The sequence below is a fragment of the Cyprinus carpio genome, chromosome A18 (assembly GCF_018340385.1).
Source record: "Cyprinus carpio isolate SPL01 chromosome A18, ASM1834038v1, whole genome shotgun sequence".
NCBI lineage: Eukaryota > Metazoa > Chordata > Actinopteri > Cypriniformes > Cyprinidae > Cyprinus > Cyprinus carpio.
The window spans coordinates 27,373,033-27,392,464 of NC_056589.1; the positions used below are offsets into that span (position 1 = coordinate 27,373,033).

The 19,432-nt window shown below is 32.5% G+C and overlaps 1 protein-coding gene across 1 annotated transcript in view; it reads left to right on the forward strand.

Annotated features, from left to right (window-relative positions):
- Positions 1 to 699: 699 nt before the first annotated feature.
- The window catches only part of LOC109074446 (unconventional myosin-VIIa-like), a 51,768-nt gene continuing 33,035 nt past the window's right edge, over positions 700 to 19,432 (forward strand). The window contains 14 exon segments of the mRNA XM_042775838.1: positions 700 to 1,169; positions 3,972 to 4,041; positions 11,247 to 11,360; positions 11,551 to 11,703; positions 12,642 to 12,659; positions 13,002 to 13,186; positions 14,640 to 14,761; positions 14,857 to 14,999; positions 15,917 to 16,030; positions 16,223 to 16,376; positions 16,638 to 16,714; positions 17,746 to 17,865; positions 17,938 to 18,080; positions 19,202 to 19,412. Coding sequence (XP_042631772.1) covers positions 4,024 to 4,041; positions 11,247 to 11,360; positions 11,551 to 11,703; positions 12,642 to 12,659; positions 13,002 to 13,186; positions 14,640 to 14,761; positions 14,857 to 14,999; positions 15,917 to 16,030; positions 16,223 to 16,376; positions 16,638 to 16,714; positions 17,746 to 17,865; positions 17,938 to 18,080; positions 19,202 to 19,412 — 1,572 coding nt within the window. The 5' untranslated portion in view covers positions 700 to 1,169; positions 3,972 to 4,023.

A 19,432-nucleotide genomic window follows, 5' to 3' on the forward strand; every position in this document is an offset into this window, starting at 1 on the left:
TGAACAGGTTTCTGTGATCATGCAAAATATTAGAATTTTAAAATTGCTATTTTCAGACTTTTTTTTTTTTTTTGTTATACTTTTTTTGTGTTAATGTATATCAACTAGAAAAGCAAACTCAATATGATTATATTAAAAAATATTTTAGGTGTTATTTATTTAATAATAGATTGACTGAATGACTGGAAATGTGATGGAATTTCATTGGTCAAAAGGTCGAAACGTCAACTTAATTTGTGCTTTTTTTGAGTATTTGTGACCATGTTTACTATCGTCAAAAGTTGGATTAATTAGAATTTTTTTGAATGATTTCTGAAGGATCATTAGACACTGAAGACTATAGTAATGATCCTAAAAATTCAGCTTTGATCACAGCAATAAATTTCATTTTACTATATATTTACATAGAAAATGGTTATTTTAGATCTGAATAGTTTTTCATAAATATAAGTTGGTTTTTTTGATTAAATTTTTACAGTATCTTTGGTCAAATAAATGCAGCATTGGTGACTAAGTATTGGTGGATATATTTGAGATTTGTTTAAATTAAATTTATTACAAACTTTTGACTGGTAATTGTTATTTTATGAATTGTTGTTTAGGTGTTTATGATTTTGTTATAAGTGTTTGTTTAGGTGGTAATGAATAAGGCAAATCAGCTTGTCATCTCCAGGTTGCACTGCTGTAAAATTCATCTCAAATCAAACGGCCTGGAAAGCGGTGACCTTTTCATCAGTGATACAGACAGTCACTGGTGAAATACTGCCTGTTCATTTGCATTCAGAGTTTGATTGCTGGGCGGCTTTTCTCTTTTAGTGCATCTCTATCCTGTCTGAGGAATGTTTTCTGTATAAGATGATGTGTTTTAGTATGTTCTTTGTGTGTGTGTGTGTGTGTGTGTGTGTGTGTGTGTGTGACCTGTCATGCTCTCCTCCCCCCGTGGAGTCTCCTCCTCCTCCCTCCTGTCACTCGGGACGTCCCGTGTCTGTCCTGACCCCTCCCTCCCTCCCTCCGCTGTGAGGATCAGTGGCTGTGAATGAGAGAGTCACAGTCATCGGGTGTCTCACACTCCTCATCCACACTCATTCTTCCTCTGACGCACCTGTGTGGACGTCTGGATCCTCTCAGCTCACCTGAAACTCACAGAACACAGACTTTCCTGAACTGAGGTCAGCATCTATCTATCTATCTATCTATCTATCTATCTATCTATCTGTCTGTCTGTCTGTCTGTCTGTCTGTCTATTGTTCTATCTATTTTATCATTTATAAAAAAAAAAAAAAATTGTTTTTTTTTTCCAAGTAACAAAAATGTTAAGATTTTTATTTTCTTTTTTTAACTGTATTTATGGTTTTAGTTTTGGTCAACTAATAACTAAAATAAGTTAATGGATATATTCCAGTAAATCTGAAAATAACACGATATAGTGATTACATTTTACTAATAATGTCCAGCTAAATTCACATATTTTTTACATAAAGCTGCCTTATTCCCAAAGCATTGTGTTCTTTGCCTTTGCACGCCGTTTTCTATCAGATGTATATTAGATGAATTAGTTTAGATGAGCTGTGTTCGGTGTAATTGGACTGTTTGTCTGATAAATGCTAAATTACAGTATCTTCTCAAGGACGAGACGCAGATGGTGAGCTTTGCATGTTTTTCTTGCAATTCAGCATTTAGATTGTCCTCTAGCTAGTCAGATTTTGCTTTCTAACAGAGTTTATTTTGCCAAAAAGTGACAGTAACATCTAATTAATAATGCATTGATATATGAAGCCAGTATAATCCAGGAATCCACTTTTTGCAGACAGTGTATAGAGTGTTCTTTGAAGTTAACCTACCACTGCTTAAAAACATTAACAGTGAAAGATAAATCTCCAGATTGGCTGCGGATTACATATAGTACTTTATCTGTATTTTGGGCTGCTTGAATCTGTGTTGCCATTGGTCAGGACAGGAATCAGACCGGATCCCTGTGGATTTTGGGCTAAGAACTTCTTAATTTGGTCGTTTGTTTATTGTTGTTGTTGTTGTTAAATTTTTTATACTTTATTTGTTTTAAACAATTTTTTCTGCTTATTGATAGTTTTTTGTCATTTTAGAGGAAGCTTTAAACATATTTTGGCACGTTCAGCTTATATTTATATGCATCAGCCATTAAACGTGGACAGGTTTGAAATGATTGATATGGGTTTTTTTGGGTTTGAATTTATGTGTATTTTGGTACGTTTTCTAATATTTATTATTATGTTTCTGTTTGTATTGTGTCTCTGTTCTCCTTCCTGTCCCTTGCATCCAGACTGTGCAGTCTTTATTCCCAGACATCAACTGGTTTAATTAGACAGTAAAATATTAATGTCCATGTGCATGCGCTCTATTCAGCACATTCATCCTGCTCGCCTTGCGTGTCCGGACCAGATTAACCAGCTAAAACTACACCAGAGGTTATTCTAGTTAACTAAAACTAAAACCATATAAAATAAGGTAAAATAAAAATAAATGTTAACTGAAATGAAACCAAAAAACTTTAAACATTTTATTTTTTATTTTATTTGTCAAGGAAACATTTTCATTTAGTTAAAATTACTAAAACTGAAATACAAATTAATAAAGATGACAAAAAACCCAATAAAATTACAAAAACTAAAATTAAATTAGAAAATGTATAAAATATTACTAAAACCCATTATGGTATCTCACTGACACTAAAATAACACAATGCACATATATACATACCTGCTTGAGTTCACATCTGCTTCTGGAGAACATATGACTGTCAGAATTGAAAAGAAAAACTGTAAAATTGTTGTAGCATCTTCTTGGTAAAGATATCTGACAGAGCTAATGTTTCTCTGGAGGTCATAGGTCAGCTGTTGTCAAAGGGAAGTTAAATAGAGGAAATGTGAGGCAGGTCGTTCACGGCTGAATAATTTAGCATGGGAATGTTTACTGCTTCTATTGTCTTGTTTTGTTTGCTTGTTTTCTTTTTTATGCACATTAATCTGCAGCTGGTGTTTTTGCTGTTGTTATGGTTTGTTTCTGTGGAACAGGATCAGCAGCGGTGTTGTGTGTTCAGTGTTGTGTGTCCCATTGAATAACACTCATTATATCATCATGACTGCGGTCAGTGATGAAACACGGAAGCGACCTGAGAGTCTAGTAACGAATGATACGTGTGTGTGTGTTTGTGTGCGTTTGTGTGTGTTTGTGTGTTTGTGTGTGTGTGTGCGCGTGCAAGTTTATATATTGAAATTCAATAAAATATAAATTGTTTTACTAATTCTTATTATTTAATTTTAATACATGCAGGCGTATGACATCATATTAATTGAAAAACTCCTTGCAATATTTGTAATATTTGGTGATGTATGTAAAAAAAAATTAATAAAATGAAAAATATAGTGACGACTTGCAATAATTGTAAGTTGGTTATATCAGCTGAACACATTGGTGTTGACATTGTAACAAGTAAAATTAAATTGAAACAATAATATTTATAAATTAGTATTTATAATAACATTTATCAATTAAATGTTATAGTGCAAATGGAGTAAACAAATAGTACTGACAAATAAAAATGAAGCTATGGAGTAAAATAAAATTACATTTTACATTTTAATGAAAATAAAACTGTGCAGTGAAATTAGATATTAGACAAAAAGTGTGCACGTCCAGCAGGCAAAAAGCTCAAAAAGAATGCTCAACCACAAAAAGAATCATGTACTTGATGATTATTAATTTCTAATTTAACAAAAAGAAAAAAATTGGCACATCAAAGCACAATAGATGAATAAAAAATTATAATTTATTAAAATGTTCTCACCAAGAGTGTGAAAAACCAACTCTTCTGTTTATGGCACTTACCACTCACCAAGTGCATGTGTTCCTCAGGTCAGATGACATTCAGAAAGTTGGCAGATTAGTATGTTTTGATAAGCAAATTGTAATCTGTGTGTGTGTGTGTTTGTCAGGGTCTGGGGTGAAGACGTCTGATGTCCAGGAGGAAACACAAACAGCACAGTCATGGTCATTCTACAGCAGGTACACACTCCAGAAAACACGCTAATGTCTTCATAAACACTCAAAATATCACGATCCATCACACAGGGTCAAACTCTCAAGACCTCGGACATCTGACCGCATGTGTGATAGTGTTTTGGATCATTTCTTTATTAGAGAGACTACTGTCTAAAACTGATCATCTTAAATCGAGAACGATCTTTAAACAGAGGATTCAAGTAGAAATATTATTCATTACATATTTCAAAAGATTAATTTGTGTTTTCTAAGTAACACTGTGTTGATCTGTGGTGGCTGTAGAGGTCAGATAGAAACCTAACCGCTCCAGAAATAAAGCTGGTTCAGCGGAGCGCAGAACGTAAATGCTGTTAACTGATTATGTCTAATCTGATCTGGGTCTCAGTACTACACACATATGCCATACGCCGACCTCTAACCTCTGGCTTCATCAGTATGTCAGTCTGCATTGTTGTGAAGGTAGTTGTTATTGGTTCATTAGTGCTCCTCTCTGATGAAGTAAGTTGTTTGCGGGTCGAGTTGAGTCTGTGTTGTTTTCTACACTGCTCGTTGCTGCTGAAGAGCCTCTAATGTTGTGATGAATGAGAGATTATGTTCTGCGGTTCAAAGCCTGAATCTCATTACTGCTGCTGTACATCATGCAGTAGAGTCCGGGGCTAGTTGTCACACTTTTCGCTGCAGTGAATAATCTCAAAGTCGGTTTATTTGTGAAGGTCGATTGCTGTAGAAACACAAACCTTTACGTTTTGAGTAGCCTTAAAGGTTTTTTATCACATTTTCCACCGATAAAGACAAAAACAAGAAGGGGAGAAAAAAAGATACATTCAGTCCTATAGCAGGGCATGTTGTCACACGGCATGGGGTAAGTTGTCACATTAGTAACCTGCTGTTTACTAAAAAAGAAAAGAAGTAAAGAAACATCCATATTCTAAAATCCATCCAACATATTTATATTTTAAATATATTACTGGCAAATGAATGCCTTTTAAGGTACATTTAAACAGTAAAAACTATTTATGAAACATAAAAATAAAAAAATTTACAATTTACAATTGACTGACTGAATGAATGAACCAACAATTAATCAAATAATTTTTTTTTATTAAAATATAAATAATAACAGTAAGATAATAAATTAAATTAAATAATAATAACAAATAATTTGTATTTTAGTCAGGTCCATTTCAAATAAATATGTATAATTATTATATATAAAACTATTTTGTCAACATAAATATATAAGTTAATGTTTTCAAAAATTGTCTTGTGTTTTTGCTAAAAAAAAATGCAATTAATTCAATTAATTAAGAAATAACATAATATAGAACATAAGTTACAATTTGCCCCCATCTGATATTTATGATAAGAGAAAACACCCTTGTCCTGTCCTGTCTTCATTACTCGTCTATTAACATGTCAGTGAAGTTTTATTCTGTAATATCAATTACAAAAACAATAATAAATTAAGAAATTTAATTTTGGTAAAAAAAAAAAAAAAAATGAACATGCAATGCATTGCTAGAGAAACCAAACATTTTTGTGTAATTGTAAGTTTGACTGAAAAGATTCTTTTGTGTGACAACTAGCCCCGGTCTCATCTGTTTATAGGATTACTTGCAGTATATCTGCTCAAACACAGTGTTTAATGTTTGGTTTGCTCTATACTCTTCCACGTCCATCATGTCCAGTTTACTTGTTATTTTTGCTGGGTTATTGAAGGTTATTTTGTAAGTTTGCTGCTCCATTGGCTCTGATGAACACTGAACACAGAGCCGCTCTCATCTGGCTTTCTCTGACTCTAATCGCTGCTGACAGGACCTCATTTTCAGGAGCGGGATGTGCTCATTCACGGGTGGGCTCATAGATTCACAGGGGTACGAGGATCCAGCTCTGAGGAACTAGCGCTGGGGTGATTTCTGTCCCATTAAAGAGCGCCGACTGAAGCGAGAGGTTAGCGCTAACTGGACAGTGAGTATGAATGGGTTTTCATTGAGATGAAGGGAGCTAAAGCACAGGGATGGGATGTGAAAACACGCAAACTGAGTTACAGATATCCCACATTAGTACAGGTAAGGCCGGGCTTTAAAGATCTCAGTGCTTTAGTTACAAATAGGACATTTAATTTGCTGAGGGTGTGTGTGGCACACAAAGAGATGCACGAATGTGTTATTTCATAATAGTGTGATTGCCTGTGAGTGAGAAACTGTAAAAGGTGAAAGTTTTCCAGGTGATATTTCACCCCCCAAAAAATTAAAGGGAAAAATAAAAATGATATTTGCATGAAGGAAGTGAAGCCTGTTTTTTTGTACCACACATTAACCTGTAACTCTTATTGCTGTAATGTGAAAAAAATACATTTGAATGGTAAAAAGTTTAATACACCAAAGTGGTATTTCTTGTACTGAATAAAAAAATCATGTCATTCAAACAATATAGTTTAATTAACATTAAAATAAGAAGAGCAACAACAATAATAATACTAAACTCACGAAAAAGGCATAAGATGAAAATGAGAATTTAGGTGAAAAATGTGCTTAATTGCTATCAAAATAATGTTGCTTTCTTTATGCAAAATCGAATTATTTATTTATTTATTTATTTATTAACTTTTGATAATGGACAGGTGTTTTTTTTTAATCAGTGTTATTTTAGTATTACCTTATACTACTATTAATGTACCCTATAATTATATATATATATATATATATATATATATATATATATAATTTTAGGTTTCATTTTAATTTTAGCGTAAGTTTTAGTAGTTTTGTTATATGCTTTTGTCATTTTTAAAAATATTCTATTTAGGTTTAATTTATTTTCATTTCAGTTTTAGTTTTAGTCATTTTAGTACTTCAACTTAAACCTATTTCTGTTAGTTGCCAACTTTTTAAATTTTTAAGTTTTGTTAAGCTTTTTCAAATTTTATGTTTTTCATGTGATATTTATATTTTATTTCAGCTTTATTTCAATTAATGAAAGCTATTTTTTAATAATTTCAGTTAACAACACTGATTTTGCCATCTTTTTTTTCTAACTTTTTTAATTTGCATTAATTAATTAATGCATTCCAGTCTGAGGTGCATATTTCAGTCATTTAAGCCCCATCCAGTGACATCATCTGTTTCATTCTCCACACGCTCAAAGAGAATTAAAGTGGGCGGAGCTAACAGAACACTGAGAGTCCAGCAGCACCAGCTTCATAACCCATGCTTCACTGTTTCAGAATAACAGCTTGCAAGAAGAGTGTTTTATGGTTTAAATGCAAATGTGGTTTAATTGCCTTGGCATGTCTTATGAATATTATTTGGTAATGTCACAGTTTGGCAATGACACTGTGCTCTGAGCTGGAACATTTGGCAGCGTTTTAATGATGGTTGCAGGGAAATACCAGCTGTCCTCTAGTATACATAAAATATCTGTCCTTGTTTGACCTTTGCCTAATTTTGTCATTTAAATGCTAATCAGTGCCAATCTAGACCAAGTTTTAAACTTCATGCCAAGACCAAGATAATTTACTGTTACTGTACTAGTTGTGTTTGCAAAGTCAAGAATCACTGTTATTACTGCTCATATTCAGGATTAATAATAGTTCTTTCTTTTTTTTCTTTTTCTTTCTTTCTTTCTTCCTTCCTTCCTTCCTTAATCCTATTTTGTATTTTTCAATTATTTAGTAATTTTTAAATATATACAACTACATAAAAAAAGTAATAAATTGTAATAAATTTTTACTAAAAGTGTTAGTAATTCTTTTTTTTTTTTTTTTGGTGCTTTTTTAATTTTTTTTTTTTTTTTTTTTTTTTTTTTTTTTTTTTAATACTAAAAAAATAACCAACCACCAAGCAATGGGACATGCTAAAAAGTTTTGCATCCCCATAAAATATTAAAATCTAGTTTAACTTCATGCCTTGGATAGACTCATTTCTAAATGATTTTAACTCGCCTCAAATCACAAATTCAGAATATTTCCTTTTTTTCAAAACACACGCATGCACAATTAGAACTTATGACGGCTTGTTGCCAAAAGGGGGAGATCTTACACGTAGACATGAGCTCACATGAACTCAGCGGAGTTTGATCAACATTATCATTAAGTTAGGATATGTATGCTACTTGGTTTAATTGTTTTTGATTGTTTTGACTGATTGATTTAAAGTGCTGCGTTTATTTCAGTGCACTGCCGCTCACTAATATCTCTCAGATTAGGTTGCAGAGTGTTTTATGACACACATCTATGTACTGTATTTTCTTCCTCTCCATTACACCTATAGCAGTAACTGTAGTACGGCAGTATTGTGTGTGGTGATAATGCATCTGTATAACTAACGCAAACGTCACTCGTGTTGTTAATGCACGTCGAGCTGATCGTTTGCGCTTGCTGAATAATTTACCTGCACTGAGTCTCAGTCTCACACTCCTGTGCGGCTAGAAATGTCCACTGCTATCTGTTTTCATCTCATTTTGAACTGAATCACCATTGGTTCGATACAAAAGGCATTCATATCTATAGCAGGGGTATTACATTAGAGCTCCAGTTTGTTCTTGATCTGAACAATCATAGCTTTGTTTCAGGGGTCTGTATGTTGTGTTGCAATGACATTTGAGGCACATTCAGTGCAGTTTTTTTTCAAGCTGGCAGCCTTAATACCTTCTAGTCTCCCAAAGACTGTCCATTATAGAATCACAAATAATTAAAAAAATACTTGTTTGAGTGCTGAAAATCTAAATGCATTATGTAACCCTGGTTAAATATTTGATCAAAAATGCAGTACAATTTATGAAACATTATTATGATTTAAAATCTCTGTTTTATATGTTATTGTACTGTAAAACTTGATCAAAGCTGAATTTTCAGCATCATTACTTCAGTCTTCAGTGTCACATGATCCTTCACAAATGTTCAATATTGAAAACAGTTGCGCTGCTTCATATTTTTGTGGAAACTGTGATACATTTTAATTTTCAAAGATTCTTTGATGAATAGAACGTTCAGAAGAACAGCATTTTTTCAAAGTGAAATCCTTTATAACATCATAAATGTCTTTACTGTCGCTTTTGATCAAATGAATGCATCCTTGATGAATAAAAGTATTAATTTCTTTCAAAAACAAAAACATTACGAACCCCAAACTTTTTTTGTACCACTTCCGAAAGATAAATAAAAAAAAAAATTCTTATTCTTATATGACAATATAAGAGAAATTATTTGCAGTCCGCTAGGAACTGATATTGTTTGGTGACCTTTGACCTAAAGCATCTTAGATTTTGCACTCACACTTAGAAGTCTTGCTTTTTAATGAATGCTTTCGCACATTTCTGTCCCCTCAGTGCTCTTGTTTTATCCTCTGATAGTCTGTTATGAGGTTTGATAATGAAAGACAGCGAGGAGGAGTGAGCGAACAATGCAGTTGTTGTCTTGGCATGAATTATTCATCCGTGTGTCGTTGCTAGGATTGTATCAGCGGCGCTGGCTGGCAATGCGGCCTTCTCAGACGTGACAGCTGCGGCCAAACGGTGTTGGGTTCTCCCTCTACCTGGATTGATTTGCCTTTGGGGATATTTAGTTAATTAAAAAGCTCCATATTATCAGGGGATCCACCTCCACACCCAAAGCCCTGACCAACCCTCCCTCACGGGCCAGACACTAATGCACACCATATACACCAGCAGGAGTAAAGGGGACATAGATGCACTTACAGTCAGGGCTGATGAAAACGATCCTAAAGAACAAGAAAGTGCAAGCAAAGGAACGGAGCAATAAATACAGAGAGGAGTGATTCAGCCTTGGGCCTCGGATTTGTTTTTTTTAAGGAAGTTTGTGGGTTTCAGGACGTCGTGCAGACAACTGTTTTGGTCGCTATCATTATTTTTATCCCGCAGGCGGACTGGAAGGAAACGGTTTTTGTGAAATCCTGGGTCTCTGGAGGGCTGGACGGAGGGTTTTGATGCTTAGGAAGCGAGTGTGTGGATGTGTGTGTGTCTGAGGGTGTATATCAGACGCTCTCGGGCTGGAGTTTTGCTGTTTGCATGGATTAGGGTTTGATCTGGTGAGGATGTACAAGCGTCGGGATTACGTCGAACTCTACGAGAAGGATCAGGCAAAATGGGCCTTACTACGAAATGTCAACACTGTGGTCAAACACACCACTCTGTTACCGGTACAACGTGTGTGTGTGTGTGTGTGTTGATGGTTCATATGAGTGACTTGTTTGATTTGGAGAAACTGTGTTTTGGAGCTCTTGTTGGATTTATTTGAAGTATTCTGGTGCCAGGCGTTCACTTTTAATTCATTTTGATTTTGCATCTAACACTAAGTGTTTAAGTTCAGTGTCTGCATCAGCCTCATGATTATTCAGTCTTGTTGAACTGTTGAATTGCTTATGTTCCTCTATTGTAATTCGCTTTGATCAAAGCAACTGCTAACTTGAATTGGTTTCTATTTCAAGTGTTGAAGTGTAGTTATTACAATTTAACAGTATATAATATATAACATGACATAATATTGATTAACTAATCAAATTAATAGACCTGCATAAAACCATGATTTTTACCTAGGGAATATATATATATATGATAATTTGCTGATAGCAAATATAGAAAGAGAAAGAGAGAGAGAATAGTTTGTAGAAATTTTATAATTTGATAAATTTTTATAATTGAAATTATTTGATTATTTTTTCTTAATGTTTAATTAAAAATGAGAAAGAATAATTATTTTATTCGACATAAATAATTAATAAAATAATTATTCATAATTATTATTCATAATTATTTTATTCAGGTCCACAATTTTTTTTGTCATATATATATATACACACACACACATATACTCAATACAATTTTACCAAGTTACTCATTACCATTTTAAATGTCTGTATGTGTGTGTTTGTCATTTATCTTATATATTTATTTATATATATATATATATATATATATATATATATATATATATATATATATATATATATATATATATATATATATATATATATATATATATATATTTAATTAAATTAATAGAAACTCTTTAGATAAAAGTGTCTGCTAAATGCATAAATGTAAATGTTTTGGAGACTTGTGCTGGTACTTTAACTTATCAGGGTTAAAGGTCACGCACTGATGATGTCATCGTCTCACAGTGTTTGAATGAAGTGATGATGTCAGTCATTTCATTAACTACTGTTTAATGTTCTGAAATTGTGTTTCAGGGCGACTATGTCTGGCTGGACCTGAAGACAGGTGGGGAGTTTGAGGTCCCGGTCGGAGCCGTGGTGAAGCTCTGTGATTCTGGTCAGATCCAAGTCCTGGATGATGAAGGAAGTGTATGTTATTGAGCGTGGATATCATTCCTAATCTGTTCAGCTAAAGGCCGCTCTTCTTCTGGCTGATCAGTCATGTTTTGTTGCATTGCATATGTTAATTTCATTAATAGCTAATAAATATTAGGAAGTTCTTTGGTGGGATTTGTGTGTTTTCAGTTGCATTGAATCTGTGAATCTGCATTATGTTCAGGAACACTGGATCTCTCCGCAAAATGCCACCAACATCAAGCCGATGCACCCCACCTCCATCCACGGGGTGGAGGACATGATCCGACTGGGGGATCTGAACGAGGCGGGAATCCTCCGGAACCTTCTCATCCGCTACAGAGAACATCTCATCTATGTAAGCTCTGCTGCTCGTCCCTTCTGATCTACACCAGAGTACTTAAGGTGCATGCATCGTTACGCTAGCATATCTTTAGTTAATATAATAGTATACAATACATAATGTAACGTTCATGATAACTGATTAAGTCAGTGGACCTGAATAAAATAATTATTTTATTTTATTATTTCTTGAAGTAAATTATGAATATAATAATAATATTAATGATACCCATAATAATCATAATTTTATTTTATTCAAGAAATATATATAAATATATATATATATAATAACTAGTATATAGTATATCTGTATATAGCAACTGATATAATCAGCAGATTTGTATAAAATATTTTAATTGTTATTTTAATAAAATAATACTTATAATACCAATAAAAAACATTAACATGACAAAATATATAGTAATATATAGTAACAATTTGAAATGGTATTGAGTTTAATGAGTAACTGATCAAAGTAGTGAAGCTGAATAAAATACTTATTTAATTAATTGTATTATTTAATATAATAATAATAATAATCATAAATAATAAAATAAAATAAAACATTAATAATAAAAATATTTTTTAAAATTAATGAAATAAGTATTTTAAATTATTTTAAAATATGAAATTCCATTTAAAAATGTCTAAATAAACAAACAAATAAATAAATATTATTAATTGGGATAAATAACTATTTTATATATTTACAACAATTATTTATATATATATATAACTATTACATACAAAACTACTGTGTCCGATTAATTAAATAAATAAATATTATTAATTGGGATAAATAATGGATATTTCTGTTGCTCATTATGGTCATCACAAAACAAGACAAAAACGATTTGTGCCTCAGGTGCTTTATCTGGCTGTTTTGATCTTTAATAAGTGCCCTCGTTGATCTGCTCTGGTTATATTCTCATCTCTGTTTTTGTCTGTATGAAGACTAACTGTGGTGGTCGGGTAAGTACTAATGCGGATGGCTGCTCGCTGTTCATTGCCTGACTCAGAACGAGTGTGTTTTCATTATGGTTCTCCATTTCAACATGGCCGTGAGGTCTGCGGTTACAGGACACTGATACATCCCACTGTAACAGCACCCACGAAAAGCAAGTCGCCTGTGCATCTCCTCTCATGTCATCTTCCTTCGCCGTGTCCCATAACCAATATGTGTGTCTTGTGTCATAACATGAATGATGATATCTGCATGTCCTCTACATGCTCTGAACTGTCAATGTTGCATAAAAGTCAACACAATAAAAGTTGCTCCAGTCTGCTTCAGCTCTCTATCTGTATTCTTCAAAGACATACACCGGGTCTATCTTAGTAGCTGTGAACCCGTATCAGCTGCTGCCCATCTATACAGCAGACCAGATTCGCCTCTACACCAACAAGAAGATCGGAGAAATGCCTCCACACATCTTCGCCATCGCCGACAACTGCTACTTCAACATGCAACGCAACAACAAAGACCAGTGCTGCATCATCAGGTGAGCAGCGTTCAGTGTGAGTGCTGTGTGGGACGACATATGTCTGCCTATCTATTATTTAGGATCTGGACTGGATATCTAAAGGTTACAGGTTCAAGCTCTAGAAGACGTTTTGTTTTTTTTTCAGCTGCCACCACATTGAGTCAGTGTGGTTATTGTAGTAAAATAAAATAAAACAAAATACAATTATTAGATGAAAACTTAAAATAACTTAGCAGCTTAAAAATATACAATAAGTATAATAATTCATATAATCAGTTATTATTATTATTTACATTTACTTATTTAGCAGATACTTTTGTTGTGAATAGTTTTTTTTTTAAATAATGAATAAAAGGAATTAAAAGTAGATAGAACAGGAAAAGAATGTAGAACGCTGGTGTTAGTGGGTCAAGTTTTTTAATAGTTTTAAAGAAAACAAGTAGAAATAGAATAGAAAGAGCTAGTGTTAGAGGGTCAAGCTTTTATTTTTTATAATAAATAAAACGAAAACAAGTAGAGAGAATAGAAATAGAATAGAGAGTGCTGGTGTTAGAGGGTCAAGTTTTTTTATAAAATAGAATCATTTTTATGTAATTTATAATTTTATAAAATAATAATGATTATTTTATTTAATAAATAATAAAATAAATATTTTTTTCAGTACCATTTTCAGATAAATAAATATAGAACAGTTGTGTCAGATAAAAAGAATGAATGAATGCATAAATAAATATTATTGAAATAAATTATGGGATATTTGTATTAATCATTATGTCATCACAAAGACAACAAATTGTAAAACTAAAACTGTTAAAAATGTTCTAATTAAATAATGCTCAAATGAAATCATTATTACTTAATAAAATGAAAATTAGAAATGTTGCATTAGTGACTAACTAAAATAAAATTAGTTAAAGCTGAAGTACTATAATTACTTAACCTGGAATAAATAGAAATATTAAATAAATAAAATTCACAAAAGCACATATTGTGTCAAAATGACTAAAACTTAAACTAAAATTGAAAACTGAAAATCTAAAAATATTTACAAATTCAAAAAATATATAATGACTATAATAGTATATAAATAATTCTAAAATAGCACTGGCACCATCAAAAATATCCCTGTACTTTCAACTAGTAGAAGTGAGGTCAAAGATGAGGTTAGGTTTAAAATGACAAAGATAAGGTCGGGTAGGGATCAGGATTGGCTTTAAGGTCAGGGATAAAGGAAGGATTATGGTTAGGCTCAAGAAAAGAGTTCAGGTTAGAGTTATAGGATATGGGTTGTTCTGGACCTCCAAATAAACAAAGTATAGGAATGTTGCATGTGAATCCTGCAAGACTTTTTGCAACTGAGGGTTGCGACGGTCTGTACATACAAGATGATGTCCCTTTTCTACACTGTTGAATAAAAACGTATTGTAGAAGAAGTTTTGAAGACGTTCATCAGTGTTTATTTTCCTGTCAGTGGTGAGTCTGGAGCAGGAAAAACAGAAAGCACCAAGCTGATTCTGCAGTTTCTGGCTGCTATCAGCGGGCAGCACTCCTGGATCGAGCAGCAGGTGCTGGAGGCCAATCCCATCTTAGAAGGTAAGAGAACTGCGGCGGGCCTGAGCTCTGGAAACACATCTCTGTAGGAAACTAGCGGATTACATTCTGATTGGTTTGATGACTTTACCCCACAGCCTTTGGGAACGCTAAAACCATCCGTAACGACAACTCCAGCCGCTTCGGGAAATACATCGACATCCACTTCAACAAAAGAGGAGCCATAGAGGGAGCAAAGATCGAGCAGTACCTTCTGGAGAAATCCAGAGTGTGTCGACAGGTAACAAATCTGAATCCCAGTCCTTTTGAGGCGGAAGCAGGAGTTTGTGTCTGCTAAGTCTCTAATGTTCGTTTATTTGCTCAAAAATACAGAAAAAAGTGAAATAATATTACAATTTAAAACAACAGTTTTCTATCTGAATATCTGTTAAGTGAATTTATAATGTTAAGATGTATTTTATTTATGTTTTGTACAGTTTTATTTTTAGGATTATTTTGTGTAATATTTTTTTTATAAATATTTGCTGCTCTAGAAACATTTCTGATTATTATCAATGCTATGTGATGAGAGAAACTTATCCCTAACACTAACAATATTTGAAATAGAAATCGTTTGTAACATAAATGTCTTTACTGTCACTTTTGATCAATTTAATGCTGACTTATAACTTAATTTATTAAATAAAATAAATAAATAAATAAAGTACTGTTACTACCACAGTTATTATGATTGAGTTCTACAGGGCATGCATATTTGAAACAGAGAAATTGTATTTAAATATTTCCACAAAAAATAAGTCTTTCTACTTCCATCTCATGCATAAGATGATACATTTATTATATGATACTGTATAAGAAAACATTGTTTCTGCATTATTGCAAAACTCCGATCTTCACGGTAGATGTTTGTTTAGTAATATTTTTGAGGAACCTGACACTTTTTTGTTCAGGATTCTTTGAATAGATCTTTCAGAAGAGCAGAATTTATTTGAAATAGTTGAATTAATTATTTTTAATGCTTTTACTGTCACTTTTGATCAATTTAATGTGTCCTTGATGAGTGAAAGTATTAATTTCTGCCATTCTATTGCTACAATGAAAACAAAATCAGTCCAAACTGCAACGTGCAACGTGTGAATTATTATTATCATTATTTAATTCAATTTTTAATTTGCACCTTTTCCTCAACTCTTTCAGGCCCGTGATGAGAGAAACTACCACATTTTTTACTGTATGTTGAAAGGAATGACGCCTGACCAGAAGAAGAAGCTGGGCTTGGGTAAAGCCACAGACTACACCTACCTTACTATTGTGAGTGAAGATCTTTAATGCTTTCATGTTCTTGTAGTGCAGTATACATGTGCACAGTGTACATCAGACATACAGAGACCATCTTCAATATCAGACACTGGCTGGAGTCTCCAAAACAACTCCAAAATATACTAACATAGTACCTGTATTCATAACCTTGACCTGGCATGTGTCTACGCTGTCTAAACCCAGGGAAACTGCACTGTTTGTGACGGTCGAGATGATCAGAAGGAATATTCAAACATCCGTTCAGCCATGAAGGTCCTCATGTTCACAGAAAAGGAGAACTGGGAGATCTGTAAGCTGCTGGCTGCTATTCTGCACATGGGCAACCTGAACTATGAGGGTGAGTTTGCTGGACAAATACACTGATAGCACACAAATACACTGATCTGCAAGACGTCTATAGGAGATTAGTTAGATGTCTTTAAGATGTTTATGATTTAGAATGAATGAAAAACTGACATCTACACAGCAGATGCTTTCCTGTCTGTGTCTAATAAAATCTTTAATCTTATTCAGAACAGACTTTTATCATGTACTTTGTCTATAGTAGTACTGAAACGGTGTATTTAGTAACTTAAAGTGTTATAAACTTCCTCCCCAGCTCGCACATATGATAATTTGGACGCCTGTGAGGTCGTGCGATGCTCAGATCTCACCACTGCTGCTGTTTTATTAGAGGTATGACGCTAAATCATGACATTATAAGCGACATGGATGTTGTTATTGAGATTTAAATGCATTTTAGTATAAAATGAATGCTAAATAAATCTTTTAAATGAATGAATCTAGAATCTAGTCTGTTATGTATCAGACATTTGACTGTTTTGTTGATATGTGCAAGATGAGCCAGGTGTTTGAGCGCCCTCTTGTGACTAACATGGATTTAAGATTTCTAAGGGCCAAAAAGTATGAATGTTTGAAACAGAGAAGTTGTATTTGTTTTTCCACACAACAAATGTACAAGTATTTGAGACAAAAAAGAGACTTTTTATTTTTAAATTCCACAAAAAATATATGAATGTTTGAAACAGAGAAATTGCATTTATTTTTTCCACAAAAAAATAATACTTGAAGTAGATCTTTTTTTCCACAAAAAAAAATGTGTGAATATTTGATATAGAGAAGTGTTATTTAATTTTTCCACAAAAAAGTTTTTAATATTTGAATCAGATGAATTATATTTACAATTATTTCTACTAAAAAATGTGTGAATATTTTAAATAGAAATTATTTAACTTTTTCCACAAAAAAAAATGTTTGAATATTTGAAACAGAGAAAAAAAAAATTCCACAAAAAAGAATTCTGTGACTATTTGAAACTTTGAAATTGTATTTATTTATTTTTTCCACAAGAAAATCAAAGAATATTTGAAATAGAGAAGTGTTATTAAATTTTTTCCACAAAAAAGTTTGAATATTTGAAACAGAGAAATTATATGTAATTTTTTTTAACTAAAAAATTCTGTATATTTAAAATTTTTATTTGACTTTTTCCATTAAGAAATGTATGAAAAATGTATGAATGTTCGGAACAGAAATTTTAATGACTTTTTTCTAATTCTGTGTTATTTATTATATGACGAAAATGACTTTTTGACAGCTGAAATGTCTGTATTATTTAGACACTGTGCAACATTGTGTGAAATGGTGTGTTGATGATCTTTACGGTAGATGTTTGTTTAGTAACTCCGGATTGGTCCTGTTTTCAGGTGGACTTGAAGGACCTGATGAACTGCTTGACCAGCCGAACCATAATAACCCGTGGAGAGACGGTTTCCACTCCTCTGAGTATTGAGCAGGCGCTGGACGTGCGAGACGCTTTCGTTAAGGTACAACCATCTCCCGCTCTCATCTACACACCTGATCCAGGCCATTCGTCTAACTAGCTGTGTGCTTCACAGGGCATATACGGACGCCTGTTTGTGTGGATTGTTGAGAAAATCAATGCAGCCATTTATAAGCCTCCGTCCCTGGAGCTCAAAGCAGTGCGGAGATCCATCGGCCTGCTCGACATTTTCGGCTTTGAGAACTTCACTGTTAACAGGTTGAAAACAAACACTTAACGTTACAGTGTCCCTCTTACACATACAAAACTTCTTTGTATAGAGTCACCTAATAGCCTACTAATATTTAATGTTAATTATGCTGTATCCGTAATGTGCAAATGATGGTTAATGACACTGTTTATTTACTTAATGCACTTTCCTGCTCTAATTATCAGTTTATCCAAACAGAATTTTTTTTTTTTTAATCAAAACGTAATAATTTCTGAAGCCCCGCTTCAGTTGACTTGATATGTTGACTGGGAAATTAAATTTCTATTATTAATTAATTAATTATTATATATTTGATGCATAAAAATGATTATATATGTTAATATATAATAATAGTATTTTATATGTAAATAATAATTTATATTAAATCTTAAAAGAAGTCACTTTTTAACAAAATAATAAAATCTATTAATGTTAATTAGTTACATATTATTACATATACTGTACATATAAATTATTTTGACATATTAATTTATTATAGATTAAATGTGTAGGAGTAGTATTTGATATGTAAGTAATTAATATTAAATATTAAAATTATTACATTTTATTAAAAGGCATTGCTTATATATTAATTAAAATGTAATATATTTAGGGCTGTCAAATGATTAATCACGATTAATCACATCCAAAATAAAAGTTTTGTTTACATAATATATGTATGTGTACAGGGTATATTTATTATGTATATATAAATACACACACATAAATTATATATTTAGAAAATATTTTACATGTATATACATTTATATATTTATTATTCTTATATTTTATATTATATATAAATATATTTAATATATAAACATAACATATTCTTCTTAAATATATACATGCATATGTGTGTATTTATATATATATACATAATAAATATACACAGTATACACACATATGTTATGTAAACATAACTTTTATTTTGGATGTGATTAATCGTGATTAATCATTTGACAGCCCTAAATATATTCATTGAAATATTATGAAATGAATGTAAATGAATAATAATTAATATACTTAGTGATATGACACCCATCTTGTGTTTCTATATTTTCTGATATGATCATCTGTGGACAGCTGTTGTGATTTGGTGACTCATGCAGTCGTATCTCTCCTTCAGCTTTGAGCAGCTGTGCATCAACTTTGCCAATGAAAACCTGCAGCAGTTCTTCGTCCGTCATGTTTTCAAACTGGAGCAGGAAGAATATAACCTTGAGAACATAAACTGGCAGCACATTGAGTTCACAGACAACCAGGACGCTCTGGACATGATCGCCATAAAGCCCATGAATATCATCTCTCTCATCGACGAGGAGAGCAAGTTTCCCAAGGTGAGATCTGTACTGTACGT